The sequence below is a fragment of the Gigantopelta aegis genome, chromosome 6 (assembly GCF_016097555.1).
Source record: "Gigantopelta aegis isolate Gae_Host chromosome 6, Gae_host_genome, whole genome shotgun sequence".
Lineage (NCBI taxonomy): Eukaryota > Metazoa > Mollusca > Gastropoda > Neomphalida > Peltospiridae > Gigantopelta > Gigantopelta aegis.
Genome location: NC_054704.1, coordinates 69,677,622 through 69,703,988, shown reverse-complemented (window position 1 = coordinate 69,703,988; position 26,367 = coordinate 69,677,622). Strand labels below are relative to the sequence as shown.

Sequence of the window (26,367 nt, the reverse complement as noted above, 5' to 3'; positions counted from 1 at the left end):
GATCTAGTTATTTTCTATGTAAAAACACATAGCATCCTTTCACAAATTACAAGCTACATAACAAGTGGAATTAAAATAAGTCACGTCATTTGACTCGACACTGTATTATACATACTAATATATTTACTTAGTATTCAAAGTATATTTAATATGTTGATTTTGTTTGGTCCAGATTCGAAGGAAGAATGCGCGCTGCGTGTTCCAAGCAAAGTGGTTTTGGAGTTGGTTCCTAGAACGAACACTGCCTGGTCACATGTGCAGAGTTTGGCACAGAACCCGCGACTAAAGATCTCCCTGTCCTCGAGTCGCAGTCTCAGCAGTGTGATTGAGTATATCGGCAAGAAGTGGAAGGGACACCGGCTAAAACTTGTATCCTTCTGAAACAACATCCGAATACAATCCTCTAGCTAGCTAGCTCTGGGTCATCGAAAATGTTCACCAAGTTATCTCAGAAATGCAAAACCTATATAGCTATTTTCCAACAAAATATTAATTATTACACAAATTGTTTTTGCCAAAATAAAATAAAGTTTGCCAGTTGTTATAAAAATTTGCAGTTGACGAATGTGGCGAGTGTCAGAGCTAGTCCTGTGTTTGTCTGGTCATGTAGTAGACAACAATGGATTTATGTTTCAAAATTACGAAGATGTTGAATAAACTCTTATTTCAGTTTGTTTTCATTTTGGTGTAGCAGTACTGGAATAATTACAAATTTTTTGTTCAGTATTTCAACTCCCACAACAAAGTCTTCTACTTGACTATTTAGCATAAATTCATCTGTTTAGTTTTCATCTTGATGAAGTTGTTACATGTTGGGCTTTTTTTAATGCTGTTTGTTGTGACTGTTCTATAAAATATTAACCTTGACCAAGATCTAGAAAGAAGACATGGATGCTGTCGAGGTAGAAAAAGAATTCAAATTGTTTCCTCAAAATGCCACAGCAATTCCAACACTACTTTGTCCGCAGTTTGTTCCTCGGGTGGACATCACATTTGCAAACTTCAGAGATAAAATCTTGTGTGAGTATTGCTTTTTATACATTAATTACTTACATCTCACTAATAAATATATATATATATAGATATCTTACTGCTAATGTCTCTCTCGCAGGAACTAGTTCAAAATTAATTATTACTTCAGTTTAACATTTCGAGTAACACGGTTTTATCACCTGAAATGACTTTCTTTTTTTTTTTTTTCCTTTTAGCCAAATCATTCTTTTATAGAAATACAGATCTCTATGGGGGCAAACTGCATCTGATATTGTTTGTTAAAAGTGACATAAGTTTTCAATTCTCTTCATAACTTTTATATTTCACTTCAGGCATCTGTTTTGATGATAAATTTGTGTTCAGTGGTTTGTAGAGTTAAAAATGTTTTAGTGAGCTGCTTATCCTAAAATGAACAATCTTGAGTCTAATATTGTTTGTGTAGTGTTAAGACTTTTAAGTCTCTTAATAACCTTTTTATGTGAGCTCAGTGATGTAATGGGTTTTCAATCCACACCTGTTACACCAAAGACTGGTATGTACTGTCCTGTTTAGAAGAAAGTAGATATAAAAGATCACTTGCTGCTTTATTTTTCACTCTCAGCTGTATGTTGAAATAACCAAAGACACCAAATAGTTGCAGTTAAAAATGTGTTGAGGAGTCGTTAAATAAATAGACAACTTTTCCTTTTTTCAGATATTTACATACATCCATAACAAATTTATGTTCAGTAGTTTTCTATATGCTCATGTTTTTTTGTAAATACAACATAGTAATGGAAATTGTTTTATTGTAGCATCTCCACAAGTTAATAGCAAGTCTCGGAAGGCGCACGACACTCAGGCTCACAAGCCCTCCAGTGACAATTCTTCGGAATCGGACCCTGTTACGAACATTTCTCCTAAAAGTGTTAAACATTGCAAAGACAAGAACGTTGTGCCAGAAAAGACTGAGAATGTCCTGCTCAAGAGTTGTCCAGTGACCGCGTTCCTACAGGACGATAACGCAATGTTTCCAGACGCGCCTCTCTCCAGTCTTGTGACGACGAATAATGCCGATGGCACTGTTGAGGCAATCAAAGTGGAGGAGACTGATGTCGACATGGGTGATAAGAACTCGAGCGAAGACAAGAGCAATACCGCGGAAGACGAGAAAGTGCCTATTGAAAATGTTGACGATGCCGACACGGACAAAAAAGCGAAAGGTGGTAAAAGCGAGGACATGGTACAGATGGCTGTGGACGGTTTTACTGTCGGTAATGCCAAGAACGTGACACTGGCAGAACTTCTGTTGATGTTCGGAACTCTTTCCGATGGACATGTAAAGTTGGAGTATGAGTGGTTTGAGAGTGTTAATATTGAAGTACAGCTGTCTCAGTTGGCCAACATGCTTCGTCGGTTGTCACAGATGGCAACCATGGAGTTCTGTGAAGCCTCCAGATCAAAATCTGTAAGAGTTTATGTAGTGCATGTAGTTTTTTTGTTTTGTCAAACAATCTACGGTGTTTAGTTTGTATAGATCTGTGTAATCAGGGGTGGGAATTCTACTTGGATCAGCTGTTTTCCTCTCGTGGAACCTAGCGTTTTCTCGCATTTTAATCGTCCTTTCCTCCAAAATGTGTCGGATGGCACATATTTTAACCTAGGATTTCAAGAATTTCCAGGACCCCTCTAGATTTCCTCTTTTTGACAGTTCACCAATTCCTACCCCTGGTAATTGTTTGAAAATAACAGTGTTTTTTTTGTAATAATGCCCAACGACAAATTCTGTTTTATGACTTTATATTTCAGGCCTCTGAGAATTGAAGATTTGTATAAACAAATTCATGTAATCCATTACGTTCAGGGCATAAAATTTGGCACGAGATATTTTGTCGTTTGTCTGTTGGTTATGCAAAACCAATATCAACATAAACGACCGATCGTTTGTGCAAAAGCTGTAATCGTTCGTCAGAAAATTAAAAAAGATGTGTTAGCTATGTTTTTTTCACTGTTTTTGGAAGAAAATAAGAAGATAACAGGCCTACATTGCCGATTGCTGGTTATTTTGGCCGATATAGGATTCGCATAATTTCGGTACTTTCCGTTCAGATCCGGAAGCATTAAACTCGATGCTTCCGGGAAATCCCTGTCTATTATCATTTCATTCAGATTATTGTTTGGCACCAATAAGTACTTTGGAAAAGAACCGATGGGGTTGTGCGTTGTAATGTAAACGGGCAGCTTTCAAGTTGGTTCTAGCATACATTTAAAAAAAAAAATTGTGTTTATGATCCATTAAAATTTGCATTTGTATCTGAACTACTGAAAAAAATCGTTCGTGTAAACACTACAACCACACGAACAACATATTGGTTGTCTCAAAAATTCAAATTGTATGCCCTGACGTTTTTATGTAACCCATCATGAACTTGTAAATGATGTCATAAATTCAATGCAAAAATGAAAAATGGATTATGCAAACTATACCTACACAAGGGAAGCGTGAACGAAACTCGCTATCACAATTTTCAGAGGCCTGTATTTTCTCTTCATGAATACTCCACCTAACCTATCACTATCTGTTTGACCATCCCCCCTCCCCACCCCACCCCCTTTCCAGTATAATTGTTTGAACATCCCAGCAGCCAATCAATGGCTAGAATTTTCCATTGTGTCGTGGATTTCGTTTTTTGTTTTGTTTCCAGTCATATGATAGAGCATATTTTTCCTTTGCTCTGTTTGAGTTGAAACCATCTTGTTATTACACTCTTCAACCTCATTGTCTTAAAAGCTTGTTATTTTGGAATGTTATATATATCTTCTGACATGTATTTTGAATTTTCTAAATGGAAAATATAAAGACAATTTTTTTCTTATCTGTAAATGTTAATCCTTACTTAGTGTGGTGGTACGCCATCAGTTTAATACCTTGTGGATGTGGCAGCACACTGCGTGCCATTGTCGGTTTGACGTTAAGAAAATACTTGATCCGTAATTCATTCCAGCACAGAAACGGAAAGGTTAAATAATTTTGCACTGTAAGGGTCCACAGGAATAACCAATGATGTCCAGACAGATAGTCAGTATTATAATGGTTGTGCAGTGTTCGACATTATATTTTTTGGCCAGTATCCCAATTGGATACTAACATTTCAAAATCTGATATCCCACCTGAGAATTTAGTATTATATGGCATCCCGGTGGGATACTGGGTTCTTGAAGTCTGGTATCCAAAATTAAATTCTGGTATCCCCGGGATACCGGGATACCGTTAATCTTGAACACTGTTGTGTATGTCAAGGTCACAGTGATACACTATTTAATTAAAAGACTATAATTATGGTAAGCCATTAAAAGTAGTTGATAAATTATGCTTTCTTAGGCATATATATTCCATGATTGTAGAGTTGTAAACGTTAAAATTTAAGAAATATCACCTTACTAAATATGTGACATCACAGGTTATTTCCGTAGACCATTCATATATTTATGGGAAATTTTCACATGAAATGTTTCCTTGCAGAATACTCACTCAAAGGAGAAGAGCTGTGGCCTGTGTGGTACTGCCAAGCACAAGATGCAGAACCAGCAAACGCAGACCGCCAACACGGCGCGGTCGAAACAGTCAAGAGCCGACCAGGAGATGATCTATGGCGATGTGTCTCAGAATATGCCAACCATTGTCAGGTTGCCGTCTGAAGTGAGCAGGGTTCTTGCTCCAAACCCAAAACAGGTTCATAGCTTGGTCATGAAACAGCAGAGGCAGAGGCAGATCAAGAGGGGGGAAGGGGAGGGAGGTGCAGGGGACCTGTCCCCCCTTAAATATATTCAAGGGCCTCTTTTTTTCCTTTTCTTTTTTTTTGCTTTTAAAAACAATTTCATTCATGAGTTGGTCCATGTCCCCTTTTTGCTTAGTCTGCCCCCTGCCCCCAATATTTCCTTTATCCAAACCGGGACAGGTTGTGTTCAGGATGTATATGGTGGGTTCCGCATACTTGCATAGCCTACAAATAGGTGTTGTAAGATTATTCAGATACACATTGATTTGTTCATTTACATGGTAAAGGATTTGTTTGGAGTTTGGACTATCATCAAGAATAAGTGTTTGTTGTTAAGATGTTTTCTTTTAAAAAAACATATCATTTGGACAACGCAGGATAAAATAAACGTTTTTTTTTTCTTCTTCTGATTTCACACATTTGTTAAACAGTCAGCTGCATGAATTGTATTTTCATTGATTTTGTGTACTTAAGTTTTAAGAGCCATTTCTTTAAAGAAATATTAAGTGGTACACCTGACCTCAGATTGTTTTCCTGTTGATCTTTTGTGTGAAGATTGTATGCTGAGCTGTATAGTTCTGAATTAGTGCTCACGCTGATTTTGTTTCCAGGTCAGCACGGCTGCAGACGGTGTATTCCGGGTTCCTCTGGGCATTCCGTTAATGCGGTACCCAACGGCCAGTCAGAACATGTCGGTCAACGTCAGTCAAGTGATGAACTCTCTCAACCCAAAGGTATTTATATTAATTGAACCGTGTATGTGCAGTGTAGAAAAATGCTTTTTATATAGTGTATCTTTATTGCCTACAGGGGGCGGGACGTAGCCCAGTGTTAAAGCGCTCACTTGATGCGCGGTTGGTTTGGGATCGATATCCATCGGTGGGCCCATTGGGCTATTTCTCGCTTCAGCCAGTGCACCACGACTGGTACATCAAAGGCCATCGTATGTGCTATCCTGTCTGTGACATGGTGCATATAAAAGATCCCTTGCTGCTAATCGTAAAGAGTAGCCCATGAAGTGGCAACAGTGGGTTTCCTCCTTCAATATCTGTGTGATCCTTAACCATATGTCTGACACCATATAACTGTCAATAAAATGTGTTGAGTGTGTTGTTAAATAAAACATTTCCTTTCCTTTCCTTTATTGCCTACAGCAATTAGCGAAATGCAAAATGCTCATGTACGACATTTTTGAGTCGGCCTACAGCAAATTTAAATCACAGATGTCTGCAACAAATAAATTAAATGAATTGTTAGTTTTGACTTCCATATTTTTCCTGCTCAGCACATAATTTATTTTTGTGCTATATATGCTATAAATAGATGCAAAGTATTCCAATTATACCAGATATAATGAATGGAACCAAAGGTTTGAAAAATATTTTCTCAAGTGAACAAATATTAATTTTCACCTGAGGTGCTTTGGTTGTAGGATCAAACCCCCTTGGTGAACCCATTTTTCCTGTTCCAACCGGTGCCCCATGGTATATGCTGTTGTGGGAAAGTGAATATAAATGCATTCTTATTACTGTAAAAATATAGCGGGTTTCATGTGAGACTGTATGTCAGAATTATCAAATATTTGACATCCAGAAAGCAATTCTTAATAAATCAGTGTGCTGTACGAGTATTGTTAAACAAAACAAAGTTTAACTTTTCTTAAGTAGTTTTGCAGAACAAAGTGACAGTCATTAGCCAGTGTTCTTTGACAGTCGCCACGACCACATCAGTGATTTAAGATTTAAAAAATTTGAAACGCATTTTCCTTTTCAGCAAAGCAATGTTTTAATGCCACGCAATCGGCGGAGACCATTTAAACGTCAGGTGATTGTTCAGCGTACGCTGCTTCCCAAAGTGCCGACTGGTGGAATCTACGAAGTCCTGCCGGCTAACCCTGCCAGTCAGGAGGCTGTTCAAGCCAATCAGAACAGCACCATTCTGCCGCAGCCGTTTACCGTCAGTGTGTGTACCGCGTCTCTCGATACCGGACAGCAGCAGGCTGCGCACACCGTGTCCAGTCAGTCGCCTCTCTCCATTGTTTCTCGTAAGTTAATCTCTCTTGTTACGTCTACAGGCTGGTAGGTACTGGGTTCGGATCCCAGTCGAGGCATGGGATTTTTAATCCAGATACCGACTCCAAACCCTGAGTGAGTGCTCCGCAAGGCTCAATGGGTAGGTGTAAACCACTTGCACCGACCAGTGATCCATAACTGGTTCAACAAAGGCCATGGTTTGTGCTATCCTGCCTGTGGGAAGCGCAAATAAAAGATCCCTTGCTAATAATCGGAAAGAGCAGCCCATGTAGTGGCGACAGCGGGTTTCCTCTCAAAATCTGTGTGGTCCTTAACCATATGTGTGACGCCATATAACCGTAAATAAAATGTTGAGTGCGTCGTTAAATAAAACATTTCTTTCGTTCTTTCTTTCTCTTGTTACGTAGGAAGGGCGGGACATAGCCCAGTGGTAACGTGGTGTGCAGTCGGTCTAGGATCGATCCTCGTAGGTGGGCCCATTGGACTATATCTCGTTCTAGCCATTATACTGTACAATATAATAGGATGTTGGAAAATAAATAGGGGTGCAGAAAAATAAAGTGGGGCGGCAGCAAAACACTAAAGCAGGGCCCATTGAGCTATATCTCATTCTAGCCATTATATTGTACAATATAATAGGATGTTGGAAAATAAAGAGGGGTGCCAAAAAATAAAGTAGGGCGGCAGCAAAACATTAAAGCAGGGCGGCAAAATGCAATTGTGGGGCGTACTGCCCAGCTTAAATGGAACAGCGAGAACACTGAACTATTATTTAACATTTAAGGATTGTGAAGTAATCTCTGAAGCTTGCATGGCAAATCATGATACGATACAGAACAAAATGTTCTCTGGTAATATATAGCAGTTTTGCCACTGAATGTATGGTGTTTTGATGAAGCAAAAGAAGTGATGACTTAAATCCAATATCATATCCAAGAATGTTTATTTGTGTACTAGTTATAAACCTAGTAAATAATTCCATTTTTCAGATTATGACCTTAATACAAGTACAGTTGACCCAGCTACTGTAGTGTCGTTACCAGAACCTTTGACTGTCGGTGAGTTGATCAACATGTACTTTGTAAATTACAGTAGTGTTGATTGTCAGAGAGTTGATTAAAATTTAGTTTGTAGAGTACAGTAGGAGTGTTATCACAACCCTTAACTGTCAGTGAGTTAATGAAAATATAACTGGCCTCGGTGGCGCAGTGGTTAAGTCATTGGACTACAGGCTGGTAGGTACAGGGTTCGCAGCCCTGTACCGGCTCCAAGCCAGAATAAGTTCTTATGGGCTCAGTGGGTAGGGTGTAAGACCACTGCATCCTTTTCTCTCTCACTAACCACTAACCAACTAACAACTAACCCACTGTCCTGGACAGACAACCCAGATAGCTGAGGTGTGTGCCCAGGACAGTGTGCTTGAATCTTAATTGGATATAAGCAAGAAAAAAGTTAAAATGAAATAAATTAAAATATACTTTATAGAGTACAGTTGGAGTGTCAGTGAGTTAATTAAGATGTACTTACATCAACCATATACAGCGATTTTATCCATTTTGGCATTACCACTGTACAACCTAATTCAGTATACCAAACAAGCATTTTATGTGATTATCTCTTCTTTTTCCCCAAATAATTATCTATCGATTTGTAAAAGCACATTTTGAAATCATTTTAGAAAAATTATTTCAGGTTTTTACTCTTGTTGAATCATACTGTACACCATTCATTTTAGAAAAGAAATCGCCAAATAATTAATTTGTGATACTAGTCTTGTGATTTATGCTGATTGATTTGTGCAGCTCTGTAGAAATGTTTAGAGTTGCTGTGCTGAGTTTTTGTCATCTTCACGTTGCCTGTGTTTTGTTTTCAGATACCGGACAGACGAGTGGTATAATATCTGCAGCTGCAGCTGCCAGTGGCCTTTCCCCAATCCCCACTGTCAAGGTGTGTACACTCTCTTCATCATCTGTTGTCTGTATGATGTGTGGCTCTTGCTATTTTTCAAGTTAAAGTCTGATTACAATACCAGAGGTGCTATGGTGCATATTCACACTAAAAAAAATGTAATATTATCCTGGTTTTTAGTAAATAGTATAGAACGTTTGTGATATTGTGTGTGTACAGCCAATAAAGACCATGATTTCGACGAACAGTAGTTTTTGGTGAAAATCCATCTTCATAAATCAAGGCTAATATTCGTTCCTCGTATTCAGCCTTGATACATGTAGTCAAGATTACTGATATCCACTACTAGCGCCCTCTATTGGAAGACAATTTGTAACACCGATTATGTCCCTTACACGATGACATTGCTGACCAATCACAGCATCGGTAACATGTGACAATCTTGAAAGCAATATCAAAAATTAACCGCCGAAACCTTTTTTTAAACATAATTATCGTGACAAACACGACACGTTTCCACGGACGCTGACGCTGCCATCTTTGTTTACCATAACAAGGGAATCTATAAGGAGCGTTGCGATTCGTTGCAATCAGATCTCATCGCATCCAATGAAATTTAAGCATTTTGTGGCACGATTTCTTGACGACATGTATCAAGGCTGAATACGAGGAACGAATATTAGCCCTGATTTATGAAGATGGTGAAAATCATGCTGTAGGTACATCAAGATATCCTGAGCTCTCGAGATTACAAATGTAAAAAAAACCCCGAAGAAAACATTAAGATAATAATCTTTGACTGTATATATATATATATATACATGTGAGCATCATGGCTTTGATGTAAAAAAAAAAAGAAGAAGAAGTAAAGGTTAAGATAATAATGTTTGACTGTATATACATATAACATGTGAGCATCATGGCTTTAATGTAAAAAAGAAGCAGAAGAAAAGATTAAGATAATAATGTTTGACTGTATATACATATACATGTGAGCATCATGGCTTTGATGTAAAAAAAAAAACCCGAAGAAAACATTAAGATAATAATGTTTGACTGTATATATACTTAACTCCAAAAGAAACGCGAAAATTTTAAAATATTAAAAAACCCACATTTGAATAAACTATGTACAAATCGATTAAGTTGACCAATAGCCATCTTGTCAGCGTATCCAATTCCACATAACGCATGAAAAAAACGAGTACAGTGTGACGTCACGCACGTGCTGAAATTGACGACCAAAATCGATCTGGAATGCAAAACGGGTGGATCATGAAAGATGCGAATTGCACGTGAAACACTACCAGGCCTGGGTATAAAAGAAACGCCAGACAGCAATGTTCAACTCATTTTACGAGTAGCGATACAACGATGCCACGACTTAACGCTGATTCCAGACATAGAGCTTTGGGGAATTTGGAGGCCGGAATGGATGCCAGGCAGGTTGCACGTGCTTTCGGTGTCCATGTCTCGACAATCTACCGTCTCATAGACCGATTTCTACAGAACAACAACGTCGTCGACCGTCCACGTAGCGGCCGTCCCAGAGTGACGTCACAGCGCCAGGACCGTTACATCGTCCGAACTCACATGCGTGATCGGTTCGTACCAGCCACCACAACAGCCCGGCAGACAGTGGGAACCCACAGCCGCCCCGTTTCCTACACCACGGTACGACGTCGTCTGATCGCCATCCATCTGAACTGTCGTCGACCGTACATTGGACAACGTCTCACACAGCGACACCGCCTTGCACGACACAACTGGGCTGTTCTGCATCGACAGTGGCGGAACCGACAGTGGCAGAACATCGTCTTCTCCGACGAAAGCTGCTACTGCTTAGATAGGGCCGACGGTCGTATGAGGGTGTGGAGGCGTCGAGGTGAGCGCTTCACAGATGCGTGTGTTATGGAGAGGGACCGTTGGGGAGGGCCTTCCGTCATGCTGTGGGGTGCCATATCCTGGGGACGTCGTGTACAACCTGTCATCTTCGACAACAACGGCCGAGGACGCGGCAGGGGCGTCACAGCACAGCGCTACATCGACGAAGTGCTCACGCCTGTGGTGGTGCCTTTTTTCGCGGGTCACCGTCAGATGGTTTACCAGCACGACAACGCCAGGCCACACACGGCACGGGCCACCCAGGCATTCCTGGCACAGCACAACATCATCACAATGGACTGGCCAGCTTTAAGCCCGGATCTGAACCCCATCGAGCACTTGTGGGACGAGGTTCAGCGCATGATGAACCAACACCCTGCTCCCGTGGTGACACAGCAGCAGCTCCGCCAGGCCGTCGTGGACACCTACAACAACGTGCCCAGGGCCTTCATCAGGAACCTCTTCCTCTCCATGGGTAGGAGGTGTGCGGCGGTCATGGCCAGCAATGGCGGACACACCCGCTATTAGTGGACATGTTTGAGTGGCATGTGACGCCATTGAAGAAGCGCCATGGCCTTGACATTTCAAATGACAATGCGACCTCGATTTTTAACATGTCAATAACATGAAATCTCATCTTTACGAATTGTTTAAGTTTTTCATAGAAATGATTATTTTAAGAACTTTGGGACGTATTTCAATGAGTGCACTCAAAACCTCCAATCTACGTATTCGCGTTTCTTTTGGAGTTAAGTATACATATAACATGTGAGCATCATGGCTTTGATGTAAAAAAAGAAGAAGAAGAAAAGGTTAAGATAATAATCTTTGACTATATATACATAAAATAAGTGAACCATCATGGCTTTGCCAGTTTTGAATTTAAGTTTTAAAAAATTGTTATACCAAAAGTTAATATGAGCAGTACATTGCTGAATAACTAAAATAAAATTTTGTTGTTAATAAGGAATTGTTTGGGATGAAGAAAAAAAAAGAAGAAAAGTTTCAATGTACTGCTGTAATGTCTCTTAATTTTCACCCGTCGGTGGACCCATTGGGCTATTTCTTGTTCCAGCCAGTGCTCCACAACTGGTGTAACAAAGACTATGGTATGTACTATCCTGTCTGGGATGGTGCATGTAAAAGATCCCTTGCTGCTATTGGAAAAATGTAGTGTGTTTCCTCTCTAAGACTATTTTTCAAAGATCCCTTGCTGCTAATCGAAAAGAGTAGCCCATGAAGTGGTGACAGTGGGTTTCCTCTCTCAATATCTATGTGGTCCTTAACCCTATGTCCGACGCCATATAACCATAAATAAAATGTGTTGAGTGCGTGGTTAAAAAAATTTAATTCCTTCCTTAATTTTCACTGGTGTATTTCCATTTCAGGAGGATCTGTTGTTGACGTCTTCAGTTTCACCTGTAATAACGTCGTGTTTCTCTAGCGTGGTTCCTTCGTCCAGTATCAACTCGACGGCAGTGCAGTCGGTACCCCGACATCACAGCATCTCTCCTCCTAACCTCTCCTCTCTTCTCGACATCTCTCTCTCCTGTAACACTAATGGTTTGTATACGCCACTTTGTCTTTATGTATTCAGTAATGCTAAAAAAAAAAAAAAACGCCCAATATTCATGTCCAGCCAACAGTGTTTATTTTTTCTTGTACTTTGTCTTACTCTAAGGTAAAATATTAAAGCCGCACGCCCTAGTTCCATCCAGCGAAAATAAATTATAATTTTGGTTAATCTACAAACCTGTAATACACTAAGATCACGTTTTTATCAAATGGAGTGAAAAAGCAGGTTTTATATCGATAAATACCATGGGAATCCCCATGTCCCAATTGCTTGAAATAATTTTGAAAGTTAGTATTCTAATATCACCGGTAGATGTCGCTCGAAGCACATCAATGCCTACGTCACGACAAATTTCACAGAGTGCGCACAGACTTGGGGTGCGTTCCTTTCACCTTTCCTGTACATGTTCCAACTGTTCTGTCCTGGGTTGTATCCCCTCTCCAGATATCGTAAGACTTAGCAAAATTATTGGTTTTAAGGGTTTGTAATGTTTTGTATTGAGATACTTACTTGTCTGAACTTTATTGTTACTGAAAATGTTCACGAACTGTGAAGAAAAATTTCACAAATGAACAACAAGCAAACAGCAACAAATCGGATGTTGATTGCGCGAACCGTGCACGAGAAAACAAACCGAACCAAAATGATAACGGTCACGTGGTATACCAACGTCTGTGACATTGAAATGGGAATATCCCCTCTAGAAATAGATTAGACCTTGTCTGCTCAACGTTTTTTACTCAGAGGCCCGTGGCCTTTTATGAAATACGAAAAATGCATTTTGTGGTATTACAAACACCAGGATTACCAAAAAACACTTCAGGTGAATGGAAATGTATATTCTAAATAATAAACGGTAAGTAAAGTGCAATTTTATTTGTGAAAAAATGGGTTTAATAGCGAAAAACAACGTCGTAATGGTTAACAACTAGGGCGTGTCCCTTTAAGTATATATATTGCATGTATCATTTGTAAAGTTGATTTTAAATGAACGATTTCTTTGCCGAAAGATGGCTCAGCTATGTGCCGTAGTGAGAAGTTGAAGTCACCATAATATTTTGGACCTAAGCCAGTTTCAAAAACAAAATCGCCCAACGGACAACAAGATCCCTACTTCTTTAGTGTCATAGCTCACTTGGCACCTTGACGGTCCATGTTTTTACTTTGGCGCCAGACTGTACATTGACACATGTTGCACAGTTTGCAGTGACCAGTCAAGTGTTGTTAATTCTTGGTTACATTTGTTTTAGTAATGCCATGGTATGTACTGTCCTGCCTGTGGGACGGTGCATATGAAAGATCCCTTGCTACTAATGGAAAAATTTAGTGTTTCCTCTCTAAGACTATGTCAGAATTACCAAATGTTTGACATCCAGTAGCCGATGATTAATAAATCAATGTGCTCTAGTGGTGTTGTTAAACAAAACACACTTTAACTTTAGTAATGCCAATAAACATTAATTATTACTTTCATTTTAACATAACGACACCTTATTAACCACTAAATAATATCATGTTTTTAATAAAATATCCAATTGTTTTGTTTGAATGTTATTATCGGAAGTAGTAGTATTTTATATCAAAATATTACAGTTAGAACAGAGTGTATAATTTGGAATTTTTCTGAATAAACATGAAACAGTGAAACATTACGAAATGTACTGATAAATGTTCATCACCTATTTTTATCACACTTCTCCCCTTTCTTCTGGGAAGGGAGAAGTCACTTCTAAGTTTTCAGTTCTAGATTAGGGCTGCGTGGAAGCACTGGTTTTTTTTGTTGTTGTCATTGCTCGTAACAGGACATGTCTCTGTTTTATTGGACTTGACATCCCACAAAAAATGTATTCAGAATATCGAAGAAGGCATTGTTATTGTACACACCACATAGTATTGTCTGTCGTATTAAAGATTGCCTCTGAATTTAACTGACACCTTACAGTCATTCAGATACATCTCCTGAAGTACAGCAAGCTGATGTTGATGATACATTAGCCTAAATGAATTGGTTTCTGTTTAAAACAGTATACCATGTACAATCAAAGAATGAATGTTTAACGACACCCCAGCACGAAAAATACATCGGCTATTGGGTGTCAAACTATGGTAACCACGTACAAGTGTGCTAGTTGTTGATGTGATCTGTTATGTTCCTTTATTTCCAGCTTCTGATAATGCTGACAAGTTTCTTGATATGGTCAATTCCAATACAGGCTTTTCAGGTATGGTACATTAATAATTAGCCTTTTCTTGCCTGTTCCAAAATAATGTCTTGATGTTGTAAGCTTTCTTCAACCTTGTATTAGTTGCATTTAAACTGGTTCTGTTATTACTAATACATAGTTTTCTCATTTTAGGGGCAATTAAGTCAAAGAATATACCACATTTTTGGAAAGAAAATATATTTGAAGTTGCCATCTTTTGTGAAAAGCTATACGCATTATTACTTGAAATATACTATCAGTTGAATAAAGCATCCCACCTACTCACAAACCTATAAAAAAACTAAACAATAACAAAGAAACCAATAACAAAAAACCCCTACTACATTAGAAAAGAGAAAATATGAGGACTACATTAATGTTTTGCAAAGTGTGGGCATAACCAGTTCTGGTTTTCTGCACTCGTGATGTTTTTTGTATGTTTTATAATTAATTGTCATTTGATTGAAGGGTTGCTGGGAACCTCGAAAAACCTGTCATCGGGAAGTGATGAACACAGTCGACTGATGACTCCGCCACACAGTCCCGGATCTCTGCAAGACAAGGTTACCTTCTCCGGAGGTGACAGCAAATTCTGGCTAAACGGAGAGGTGAGAACCGATACTTATATGTCATTGTTCCATCAGATTAACAGATCGTCAATTAGTTTTCATAATTTTCTCATAAGGAATTGAAACGGGTGACCTGTTACGTCGATTACAAATATACTGATGAAAAGAAATAAAGGATCACACAGATTACAACAAGAAATAATGACTGCATCAAAAATCAATTCCTATTGTCAGAAGTTGACTGGGAACATATAGGCAGCACAGTCAACACTACAGACATTCAATCCCACATTACAACTTGGTATGAAATACAGACATTACTTCGCTAGTTGTGAATTAAATTTGGTCTACAATTTGATGTGTCCCCTTATTTCTTTCCATCAGTATATGTATTTTTGGTGTGTGATTATCAGTGTTGTTTGATAAACTACATATGTAGCAAGATTAAAAATATGTATTCTTCTTACTTATTTACACATTGAGTTGCCAGAAAGCCTTGTACAACCAGTACATCAAGTTTTATTTTATTTCAGGGTCTTGATATCTCACTGAGTAGTCTGCTTGTTGAATCCCCATCAAAGAAATCCTACACAACCAGTACATCAAGTTTTATTCCTGCTCCGCCTGCACTCTTTAGTGAGCATTCTCAAGACTCGATTGTGTCAAAACTAGATGTAAGTACTCAAGTATGTTGTTAAAGCAACAACTGTTTCATCTTTAATTACCCCCCCCCCCCCCCCCCCCCGCCCCCCAAAAAAAACCCACCACCCCATTATTGTGACAACATGAAAGGAGCTAATATTAGAGTTCCAGCAAGACTGTGGGTTTTAATATTCAATGTGCAATCTTTAGGTGAGCAGTCGCAATTATCACATCGGAGGCTGATGGTTTCCTATATATGTCTGACGGCAGTAGATAATTGCATTTTTTCAAATAGCAGAGAATATACAGATAGTTGAGGTTTGATTCATATCTCAAAATCCACGGAAATGTTTTTCAGGGAAAGTCTGGCATAAACATTTGTAACTTCGTTATGCCACAGGTAGGGTATTACCTGTCAAAAACGATAACATTTGTTTATTCGTTTGTTTTGTTTAGAGTGCTCCGCAAGGCTCAATAGGTAAGTGTAAACCACTTGCACCGACAAGTGATCCATAACTGGTTCAACAAAGGCCATGGTTTGTGCTATCCTGCCTGTGGGAAGCACAAATAAAAGATCCCTTGCTGCCTGTCGTAAAAGAGTAGCCTATGTGGCGACAGTGGGTTTCCTCTAAAAAAACCCAGAATGACCATATGTTTTGACGTCCAATAGCCGATGATAAGATAAAAAAATCTATGTGCTCTAGTGGCGTCGTTAAATAAAACAAACTTTACTCTTTTTTGTTTTGTTTAATGACACCACTAGAGCACATTGATTAATTAATCATCGGCTATTGTATGTCAAATATTTAGTAATTTTGACATAGTCTTAGAGAGGAAAAGAAAGAAATGTTTTATTTAACGACGCACTCAAAACATTTTATTTACGGTTATATGGCGTCAAACATATGGTCAAGGACCACACAGATGAGAGAGGAAACCCGCTGTCGCCACTTCATGGGCTACTCTTTTTGATTAGCCGCAAGGGATTTTTTATATGCACCATCCCACAGACAGGGTAGTACATACCATGGCCTTTGATATACCAATCGTGATGCACTGGCTGGAACGAGAAATAGCCCAATGGGCCCACCGATCCCAGACCGACCGCACAGTGAGCGAGCGCTTTACCACTGGGCTACGTCCCGCCCCTTAGAGAGGAAACCCGATACCTTTTTTCATTAGTAGCAAAGGATCTTTTATATGCACCGTCCCACAGACAGGATAGCACATACCACAACCTTTGATATACCAGTTATGGTGCACTAGCTGGGAGGAAACCGTCTTCTCATGTACAATAAAAGCAAATAAAAGATGCATGATAAAATTGCTTAAATCGATGATGCCAATACAGTGAGTTTGAATAATGAGTTAATTTTTTTATTGCTGGGTTGTATCAGTAGGGTTTGCTGGTTTGTGTCAGGTTCACTATATTCATCAACAGTGTTCTTACGCCACTTTAATTTTTCACACCAAAATTGTGTTCTCGATATTTTTAATACTGTTGGTTTTTGTTTTTGTTTTTTTTAACTATTCAGCAGTTAAAACTGTTCAATAGTAATATTAAAAGATGGATTTTATTAAAATGATAAATGGTTCTATTTCAAAACTGGATTTTGTCTTTAATTTTTTTTTTTTTCCCCTGTTTAGTTTTTACACATTTCTTGGTTGTAGGTTAAAGGTCACATATTGATAATGTGACATGATTTTTAAGGTTTCGTAGATGTTCTATGGATTTAAAAAAAAAAAAAAAATTCTTTATTACAATGTAAAAGTTTTAATACAAAGTTTTAATACATTTGTTTTGAGATGAAAGGCTTATTATGTGGATTTACCTGTAGTCTGTATTTATGTGAACACCTACACTTGCTCATTAACCATTTTCCAATGACATTTTTTTTTTTTTTTGTAGGTTGATTCCACGTTACAAGTTATGATGAATGAAAACAGCATGGACTATGTGAGCAAATTTGAAAACCTGGCAGCTCATATTGAAGGGACAAACTACCTGAGTAAATCGGATCACCCTAAAACCTTCAAGATGTTCAAGTCATAGTGATAATACACAATGCCTGGTTCATCATGTGATGAGTTCTACGACATTGGTGACAAATGAACTAGACAAATCCTGTCTTGTTACAAATGTGTTGTGAAGTCGCAGTAACCAACCAAACAGACTGGTCCTGTTGATTGCAGGTGCAATGTACTAGTGAAATGGATTTACTTGTCTTTATTTCATTTTAAAGCCATACAGATGAAACAACTAAAATTCTTCTAAGTGAGATAATTTTATGTTTCCAATTTCTGGCAAGAGTCTGAGCTGGTACAAAGATGTATTGGGCACAAAATTAAGTGCAGAATGAACAATTATTTATTATAACTCGTATATTAAGTATGATCACAAAGTGGTTGTTTTTTTCCTTGTATATTATTATATTATAACATTCAATTCCTTTAGACAAGATGTAGTAATTGCAGGATTCTAGACAGAATGTAGATTTCAGAGAATTCTAGACCGGCTGTAGAGTTCAAAGGATTCTGGACCAAGATTTCAGTTGCATATTCTAAGCAAGATGTACGATTCAAAGGATTCCAGACATGATGTAGGGTTCAAATGTTGAAAGACAAAGTGTACAGTTCAAAGGATTCTAGACAAGATATACAGTTCAAAGGATTCTAGACACTATTCAGTTTCTAGCCAAGATGTAGGGTTCAAAGGCAACAGTATTTTCAGGAACAGGAATGTTACAGAATGTTCTAAAGTGTTGACAACTTGTCATCCTGCATTACTTCACTGGATGTTCAACGGCAACAAATCAAGTTTGGCATCCACAGGATAATTACATACATGATGCATAACAAAATTCTCAGTTCACAATTCTAGTATTATTGGTACAGACAGAAATGGCAGTATTATCAGTGACGTCAAAAAGAAATGTATTGCACTTGGCAAAGTATGTCACGTCAAAGAAACTTTAAAACTTGAAGTATTTAATTGAAGAACAGCCTGTTTTGGCGTTGTAAAAACTGGAGCATAATGCTTTATTCAGTTGTCAAGTCCTGGGACTTAGTTTATAAAACCAGAAGTCCAGGGACCAATTTCACAAAACATAGTAAGTTTACGTCTGCAACAAGCAGTTTTACTGAGCATACATTTATACGTATTTCATGCAAAAATTTACATCATTATGGAGGATGGAACATTTTAAGGACGAAAATAAATACATTATGTGTATTTCTAACTATATTAGTTCTACTGTAAAAGTAATAAGAATTATAGTTTTGTCATAGATTTACGTGTACGTGCAAAACTAGACTTGTGATGTTTTGTGAAATTGGGCCCAGAACTTAGTCTGAACTGCTGCATGCAGATTTATAGAGTAACAACATTTTCAGGCTCTAACCCACACGTGGTATCAGTACTTAATGGAACAGCCTTTAGTGCACTAACTAGTAGATAGCCATTATTTTTATTATTCTTGCCATTTACATTACATTCCTTAGTCAATAGTCCGTTGCACTGTGTGTTTCCTACTACACAATAAGTTGAAAATTAGGTAATACATTTAGAAGACTTGGTAAAATTCACACATTGTATATTGTGGAAGTTTGTCTCGTATAGATATCAGTATAACAGAGTATGGACCTTCATTCGTATTACAGGGCTTGTGTTTTAGAGTGTGCAGTCGCTCACACCCACCATCACTCGCTTAAAATGAATATTAAACGTGCTAACAACCATCTGTCTAGCCAAAACTAATGTATGACTAAAAATGTACAATAACGCATAAATAAACCATGTGTTTGCCTCAAGATTTTAAGGAAGTTCCAATACCCACTCCAATCTCGACCTATTTAAGAATTATCTCTCTGTCTGTAAATTGGTCACTACATCCATATGGTAATAATAATAATTTTTTAAAATGCTTAAGTTTGCTAAAGGTATAAAAAAAAAAAAGCCAAGAGAGCCAAACTAGACCTCTTGTAAGAAAAGAGTAACTAGTAACATGAAATTAGCAACACTGAGAACCAGAAATAATACTGATTTCCCAAGATTCATGTGGGGCATTCTTTGATCCGGAGATCCTGTCTGGGATGGTGCATATAATATTATAAAAGATCCCTTGCTGCTAATCGAAAAGAGTAGCCCATGAAGTGGCGAAAACAAGTTTCCTCTCTCAGTATCTGTGTGGTCCTTAAAAACATGTCCGACGCCATATAACCGTAAATAAACTGTTGTGTGCGTTGTTAAATAAAATATTTCATTCCTTCCTCCTTTGATCAGGACAGAAACAAAGTTTTGTTTTGTTTTGTTTAATAATCAACTTGGATGTCAAACATTTGGTACTTCAGTCTTAGAAAGGCAGAGCCTCGCGGAATTTCCCATTCTTACCTTCACAGGATAAAGCAGATATCCGACGTCATTAACTAGTTATTCTCTGTATAAACATAAACTGTATTTTACCCACCTGCAACTTTGAAAACACAAGGCTGTATTACGTTCAGTTTACCAGATTTTAACTTGCTCACTTGTATTAAAACATTCTTTTGTCTTGCCAGAAAATAATTTGATATTTCATTTTATAAAAGGAATCATTGTCTCTGATAAAATATTTGTTTTTCTAAATCCAGTATTCTTTATGAACCTGTACAAGTTAATGAGTATGCATGTACGTATCGGAGAGAATTTTAATATTGTTTTTTGAAACATTTGTTTTATCCATTGAAGTGAATGAAGTTTTCATAATGTGAGATGATTGTCGTCTTCTGTGTGTCATTGCAGGGTTTTAAGTTATATTACAGAGGTTATTGCCGAGCAGGGATGAATACCAGGGTGTGATAGAAATTTCACTAGGTAGTAGTAATGGCACTAGAGAAAAAAAAACCCCAAAAACGCAGTTGTTTTCTACTGAGCATAAAACTTTTACCTATCTTGTAAGTTTTATAATTTCGAAACTAAAAAAACCCATGAATATTTCTATATGGTATTTGAAAAAAAAGATGTCATAAAAAGACCTTAGGTGTGGGCGTAACTCAATAAAATGAAAATTGTACCAGCTAATTGTACTTATTCTCATCAGTTTACAGTGAAATAGACAAAAATATCAAAACCATATTAACCAGGGCTTCTAGAATTCTTATAAAATCCACTAGCCATGGGATCAGTGAGTTAAAATTTTTACTTAGCCATGATTAAAAATTCACTAGCCCAACTTTACTTTAAAGTGAATATAATTTTACTGAATAATAGTAATAATCAGAAATTTCACCTCAGGGTTATACAGCTTAAAAACACTAACATTGGGGGGTTAGGGTGGGGGCTGGATATTCATGCTTAATAAATAGACTTAACTGCAGCATTTGACAAAAAAAAAAAATTCACTAGCCATCGGGCATGGCAATAGTTATTTACATTGAATATCGCTAACCATGGGAGTGGGTCTACCATAATCTAGAAGCCCTGTATTAACAGTCAAGTAGACATAAATGCTTTTAGCTTTATGCCATTAGGCATTTTATTACAAAGTATATTTTAAGTGTAAATAGTCCAATGTATCTTTTACTTCGGTAATCTAAATTGCTGTTTGTAATTTGTTTTACTTTTAGTACTTCTAATGATGCATTTATGATAAATTTTGGCTTTGAATTAAATTTAAATCATTTATACATCATTGCAGTTTCCATCACTTCCACCACACATCTGTATTGTGCCCTCTCCCCATCCCCTTAGTATTAAGACTGACATTATGCCAGTACATGCTTCTACCATTTGGATAAGCAGATTAAACATTTTACAGTTTTATTCTATTTTCCCTCTATTTTTCACGACCCTGTGTTAATTTTTACCTTCATTTGAATTACAATTTACAGGTGTTTTTAAACAGTAACATGGTTGTGTTAAATTAAAATGCTTGTAGCAGGTGTAGAAAGGGAAAAACATAATACTTTAGCAGGAAAAAAAGCATTTTAAAAGTTAAATATTTCCATAGAGATCATAATGTAATTTGATTCTAACTGTACATCAGAGGGTCAGTGCTGCCAATTGTAATAATTAGTAATTGCATAATCACTTATATGCATTCAGTTGACGTTATTCTGTCATTTTAATAAGACGGACTTTATATGACATAAGAAAACTACTTGGTACTCGATACATGCCATAAGACAATCAACACACATTCATGTTTTCTGGTACTGTATGCAAGCCTTCACAACTGAAATGTTTTTGTTTTGTTTTTTTTGTTTTGTTTTTTTATCATTGTTTTGTTAGTATTGTTTTGTTAGTATTGCAATCTACATTTGACTAAATAAACATATAGACATTCATATATTATTTATTGAAATCAGAAAACAGTATAGGTCTACATTTAGTGGTTTATTCTCAGAGTTTTTATTTTTTTAAAGACTTGAAATGTTGTTAATGCCTAAGGCTGACTGTTGCTAACAAGAGGCTTAATGTTTGTACACTGTCAAAGTGTGAAATATTGGTCTTCAGTGTTATTTCTTCTTAATTTTTATGATGAAAACTGAAAAATATATCCAGATCAGTTGTATCATTATTTTAACTGCACCTGAATATATCGCTCACATGAACTTAACCTAAAACCAAAATTCATCAAATATTTTTACCTTCATAATTTTTATTTCGATTCTTCGCTTATCTCATATACATGTAAATATATCACTTTTTTAATCATGCTTTGGTTTTTTGAAATCCAAAAATGTGCAATATTTTCATGTGAGAAGTGCTTGCAGCTTTTTGTCAACATCGTGTTCATGTACCACCACATATATTGTCTCGGATCCGTGTGCAATATCTCTAGTGATTAACATTGTGTGTGAGGTTAGCATGTAGGATAACTAATGATGTACATCTTACGAGATTGGTATAGAATCACTGGTGATGAATATTTTGTGCGACACAGGTAGTAATAAACATCTTGTGTGAGATTAGTAAGGTCTCTAGTGATGTGCATCTTGTGTGAGATAAGTTGGGATTGGTATAGAATCACTAGAAATAAACATCTTGTGTGAGATTAGTAAGGTTTCTAGTGATGTGCATCTTGTGTGAGATAAGTTGGGATTGTATAGAATCACTAGAAATAAACATCTTGGTTGAAGTCGGTATGGTCACTAGTATGTAGAATAACGTATGTGAGAATCGTAGAATCACTAGTGATTAATATATTATGGGATCAATATGTAGAATCACTAGTCCTAATCAAAGTTATACCCAACTGGTTTTTGCTTCCTTCACACAATTCATGAAAATCACTGGAATTAAAATCTGAAAACTGAATAAAATATTATGGTGACCTGTTATTATATTGATCAGTATACCAAAAACCCCCAAAATAAAAACAAAACAAAAAAAACAAATTATAATCCTGGCCTCATATGACACAACTACACCCAACCTGTTTAATTACAATAGCCAGTTGTAATAATACAGTCTTGTTGTCTATTTTCTGTTCATATACAAATTTTAAAGGTAACTTTTTGATGTTTATTAGATCTGGTTTTTTTTTAAAATATAACAATAGGTCGTCATATTGCTAATAAAGTGTTAATGTTGTCTTTCCAAGAATTTTCATAAATAATATGTAACAGCAAGAAATGATTCAATCGAATTTGGTACAATTTTGATTAGGACTTTAGCAATTTGCATCTTTGAAATTTGGCATGTATGATCATTCGTGATACATCTTGTGCCAGATCAGTAGTGAGATTACTTGTAATGTACATAGTATAGCCAGAGACCCTTGGTTTTGAGGTACAAAACGATTTTGTTTTGTATAAAAGTAATTTTGAACTATACAAACGCCAAAACAACCAGAAATGCATTTGGATTTGACAAAACTAATAATATAAGCAAAAAGCTACATTGGCTAATAACTAGGGTATCACTTGTGATTTTGGCATCCATTGGCTAATAACTAGGATTAGGAGATTGTAAATCACTAGTGATTTTGGTATCCATTGGCTAATAACTAGGATTAGGAGATTGTAAATCACTAGTGATTTTGGCATCCATGTATTAGTGTGTGTGTAAGAGAAGTTTGTCAGATCACTAGTGATGCACAGGTACTTGTATAGAGGAAACCAGGGGCCTAATTCACAAAGGTCTCTCAGGCTCTGCTAGACAACAAAGCATCCTCTTTGCAAGTCTTTTAGCATTGCACTGTGAGATCGCAAAATTGCGAGAGAGTTTAGTGAATTAGGCCCCAGGCCTGGTGCTTATAAAACATTTAGTCTAGACTTGAGACTCTAATAGAGTCTGACACACTAATGCCATGACAACGCCATACAAATTGTATGCGTGTCATGATGTGTGGGTGTGTTAAGCACTTGAGAGAGGATTGTTGAACCTCTAATACCACAGTATTGCCTAATTTCACTTTGCTTATTTCCTGTGGCCATTAAATGGTTCTGCTATTTGTATTTATCATATACAGGGCCCGTGCTTATAAAACTTTTTTTAAGAGTCCAGACTCGATCTCTAATGATGTTGCAGACATACAATTTTTATGGCGTTGTCATGACATTAGTGTCTTGGACTCTTTAACTAGAGTCTCGAGTCTACTCTATAAATTTTTTATAAGCATCGGGCCAGGTAACATCTTTTTCTTTCAGTCCGATGTATGTCCTGCTAGGTGGACTGTCATAAATGAAGCATACATGTACCAGTAACATCTGGTTACAGGCCAACTCTTCATTTACACAGTTTTGTGTGCAAGTTTATCAATGTAGTGTATACCCATAATACTTTTTCCATATTTATAAGCATTGCCTATGTTTTCTATTTGGTACGGTCAAAATGTGAAGTGTTTACTAGCAACTTAAAAGAACACTTCAATGTCAAATTTTTTATGTTGTAATCTGCTTGCGGAAATTCATCTATGCGGAAATTGCACATGGAATTGTGTCTTTGAAAAGAAGACCTAACAGTTGTTTATAGGCAGACATAATTCGAAATGGCATTCTTAAGAAAATTGCCATTTTCCTAGGGCAGTTTTTTCTTCATTCAATATAAAACAATTTAAAGAAATAAATGGTTTTATGAGAAAATAAACCTTTAATAAACATTTAGGTTCATTTTCGACAGACAGTTTTGTTGCCAGAGAAGTGTGTGCTGTGATCTTTACCATGTAATAAGAATATAAACATGATAAATACTCTCTTCACTTGTCTGTTGTTATTATTAAACTTGTTATTATTAAACTTGTTTTTCAGGAGACTGGACTCTTTGTTGCAGAAGTGAACCTTGGGTTCTCAGAACCATGTTGATCAGCATTTCAATTATCTGCTTTTAAAATACAGTAAATGGAAATTTCAACTGCAAAAAAACTTTCATTTCACATACTGACAATTTTCAAGTTTTGCTTACTTTCTGTGACATTACTTTGACTCTGCAAAGTTGATAATGAGTGTTTCCATGTACATTTTAAATACTGCGGTGTTGAGACTTTTACTGAATTCATATTGCATACTGGCAAATCATTTTTAATGTGCTTTTACACAGACAGGACTTTGGTTTGGCAGTTATCCGACATTAGTTGGAACAGAACCCAGCACTGCCACTGATGCACCTGTTTATGTTGGGGTGGGACATCTCTCCTGATGCACAATCAATCTAGGATTGGTTTCCATTGGTGGCCCTAGACCATTTCTCATTCCAGATGTTTGACATCCAATATCAGATGATTAATACATAAATCAATGTGCTCTAGTGGTGTCGTTAAACAAAACTCTAGGCCGTAAATGAAACATGCTTATGTAATAACGGCAGCAATCTGACAATGGCAAATAAAAGATGAAAAACTATTTTAGTACCACACACAATTTGTTCTTCAAGAATACAATAACCCACTACTTTTGTAATCTGCAAAATTTTCATGATTTTTTATATTTTTTTTGTCTGAGGTCATCTTCATTTGCTTCACTGGGTCACTGCTTAAAGACATAAATTGATGTACTTTTTGTTTCATTTGTATTTACCCAAAGTGCTTCAGTTCTCCAATTTTTTTTCCACCAGCCCCAACTTATACATGTATATTAAAGGCTGTAGTACCGAAAAATACATAAAAAAAATTGTTTAATGACACCACTAGAGCACCAATTTATTAATCTCGGCTATCAAACATATGGTCATTTCGAGTCCTAGAGGAACCCCCCCCCCCAATATTTTTCCCATTAGTAGCAAAAGATCTTTTATAGGAACATCCCACAGGCAGGATAGCACATACCACAGCCTTTGATAAACCAGTTGTGGTGCACTGGCTGTGATGAAAAATAGCCCAATGGGCCAACCGATGGGGATCAATCCCAGACCAACCGTGCATCAAGCGAGAACTTTACCACGGGGCTACGTCCCGCCCACAGGATGTAGTATATGCCGTCTTAAGGCAACACGCCACCATTAGGCGTGTAGTTACTTGTAGAAGCTTAATATAGTCCAGTTTAGGAACTAGTTCCTCATAAATAAAATACTACAAAATTCTGATATGCTTTTTCAAATCTTTCTTTGATGACTACATATTGATTGACCTCAGTAGTATTTAAATAATCCATAGATCCACTGTGGTGGTTTGATCCTGCGACGCAAGCACCTCAGGCGAGCACTCAACTGACTGCATTAAATCCCACCCGTAGTGTTAATATTAAACAAAACAAACAACTTATTTGGTTTATTACTTTCACATGACATGCTGAACTATCTAAAGTGTGTGTGTGTGTGTATTTGCTAAGTGCACAATAATAAATTATTCAGTGGAGAAAAAACCAGCTGCAAATAAGCTGTTC

General features: G+C 37.1%; 1 protein-coding gene across 2 annotated transcripts in view; it reads left to right on the top strand.

The window, feature by feature from the left end:
* The window catches only part of LOC121374230 (protein cramped-like), a 32,906-nt gene extending 8,163 nt beyond the window's left edge, over positions 1–24,743 (top strand). The window contains exons 9-21 of one of the 2 annotated variants that reach the window (XM_041501227.1): positions 173–369; positions 879–1,020; positions 1,788–2,440; positions 4,496–4,672; positions 5,363–5,485; positions 6,525–6,795; positions 7,774–7,842; positions 8,658–8,731; positions 11,965–12,139; positions 14,318–14,374; positions 14,825–14,964; positions 15,459–15,599; positions 17,477–24,743. In XM_041501227.1, coding sequence (XP_041357161.1) covers positions 173–369; positions 879–1,020; positions 1,788–2,440; positions 4,496–4,672; positions 5,363–5,485; positions 6,525–6,795; positions 7,774–7,842; positions 8,658–8,731; positions 11,965–12,139; positions 14,318–14,374; positions 14,825–14,964; positions 15,459–15,599; positions 17,477–17,620 — 2,363 coding nt within the window. In that variant the 3' untranslated portion in view covers positions 17,621–24,743. Of the gene's footprint in view, positions 1–172; positions 370–878; positions 1,021–1,787; positions 2,441–4,495; positions 4,706–5,362; positions 5,486–6,524; positions 6,796–7,773; positions 7,843–8,657; positions 8,732–11,964; positions 12,140–14,317; positions 14,375–14,824; positions 14,965–15,458; positions 15,600–17,476 lie in introns of both variants that reach the window. The other variant, XM_041501226.1, reaches the window with a different exon arrangement.
* Positions 24,744–26,367: the final 1,624 nt, after the last annotated feature.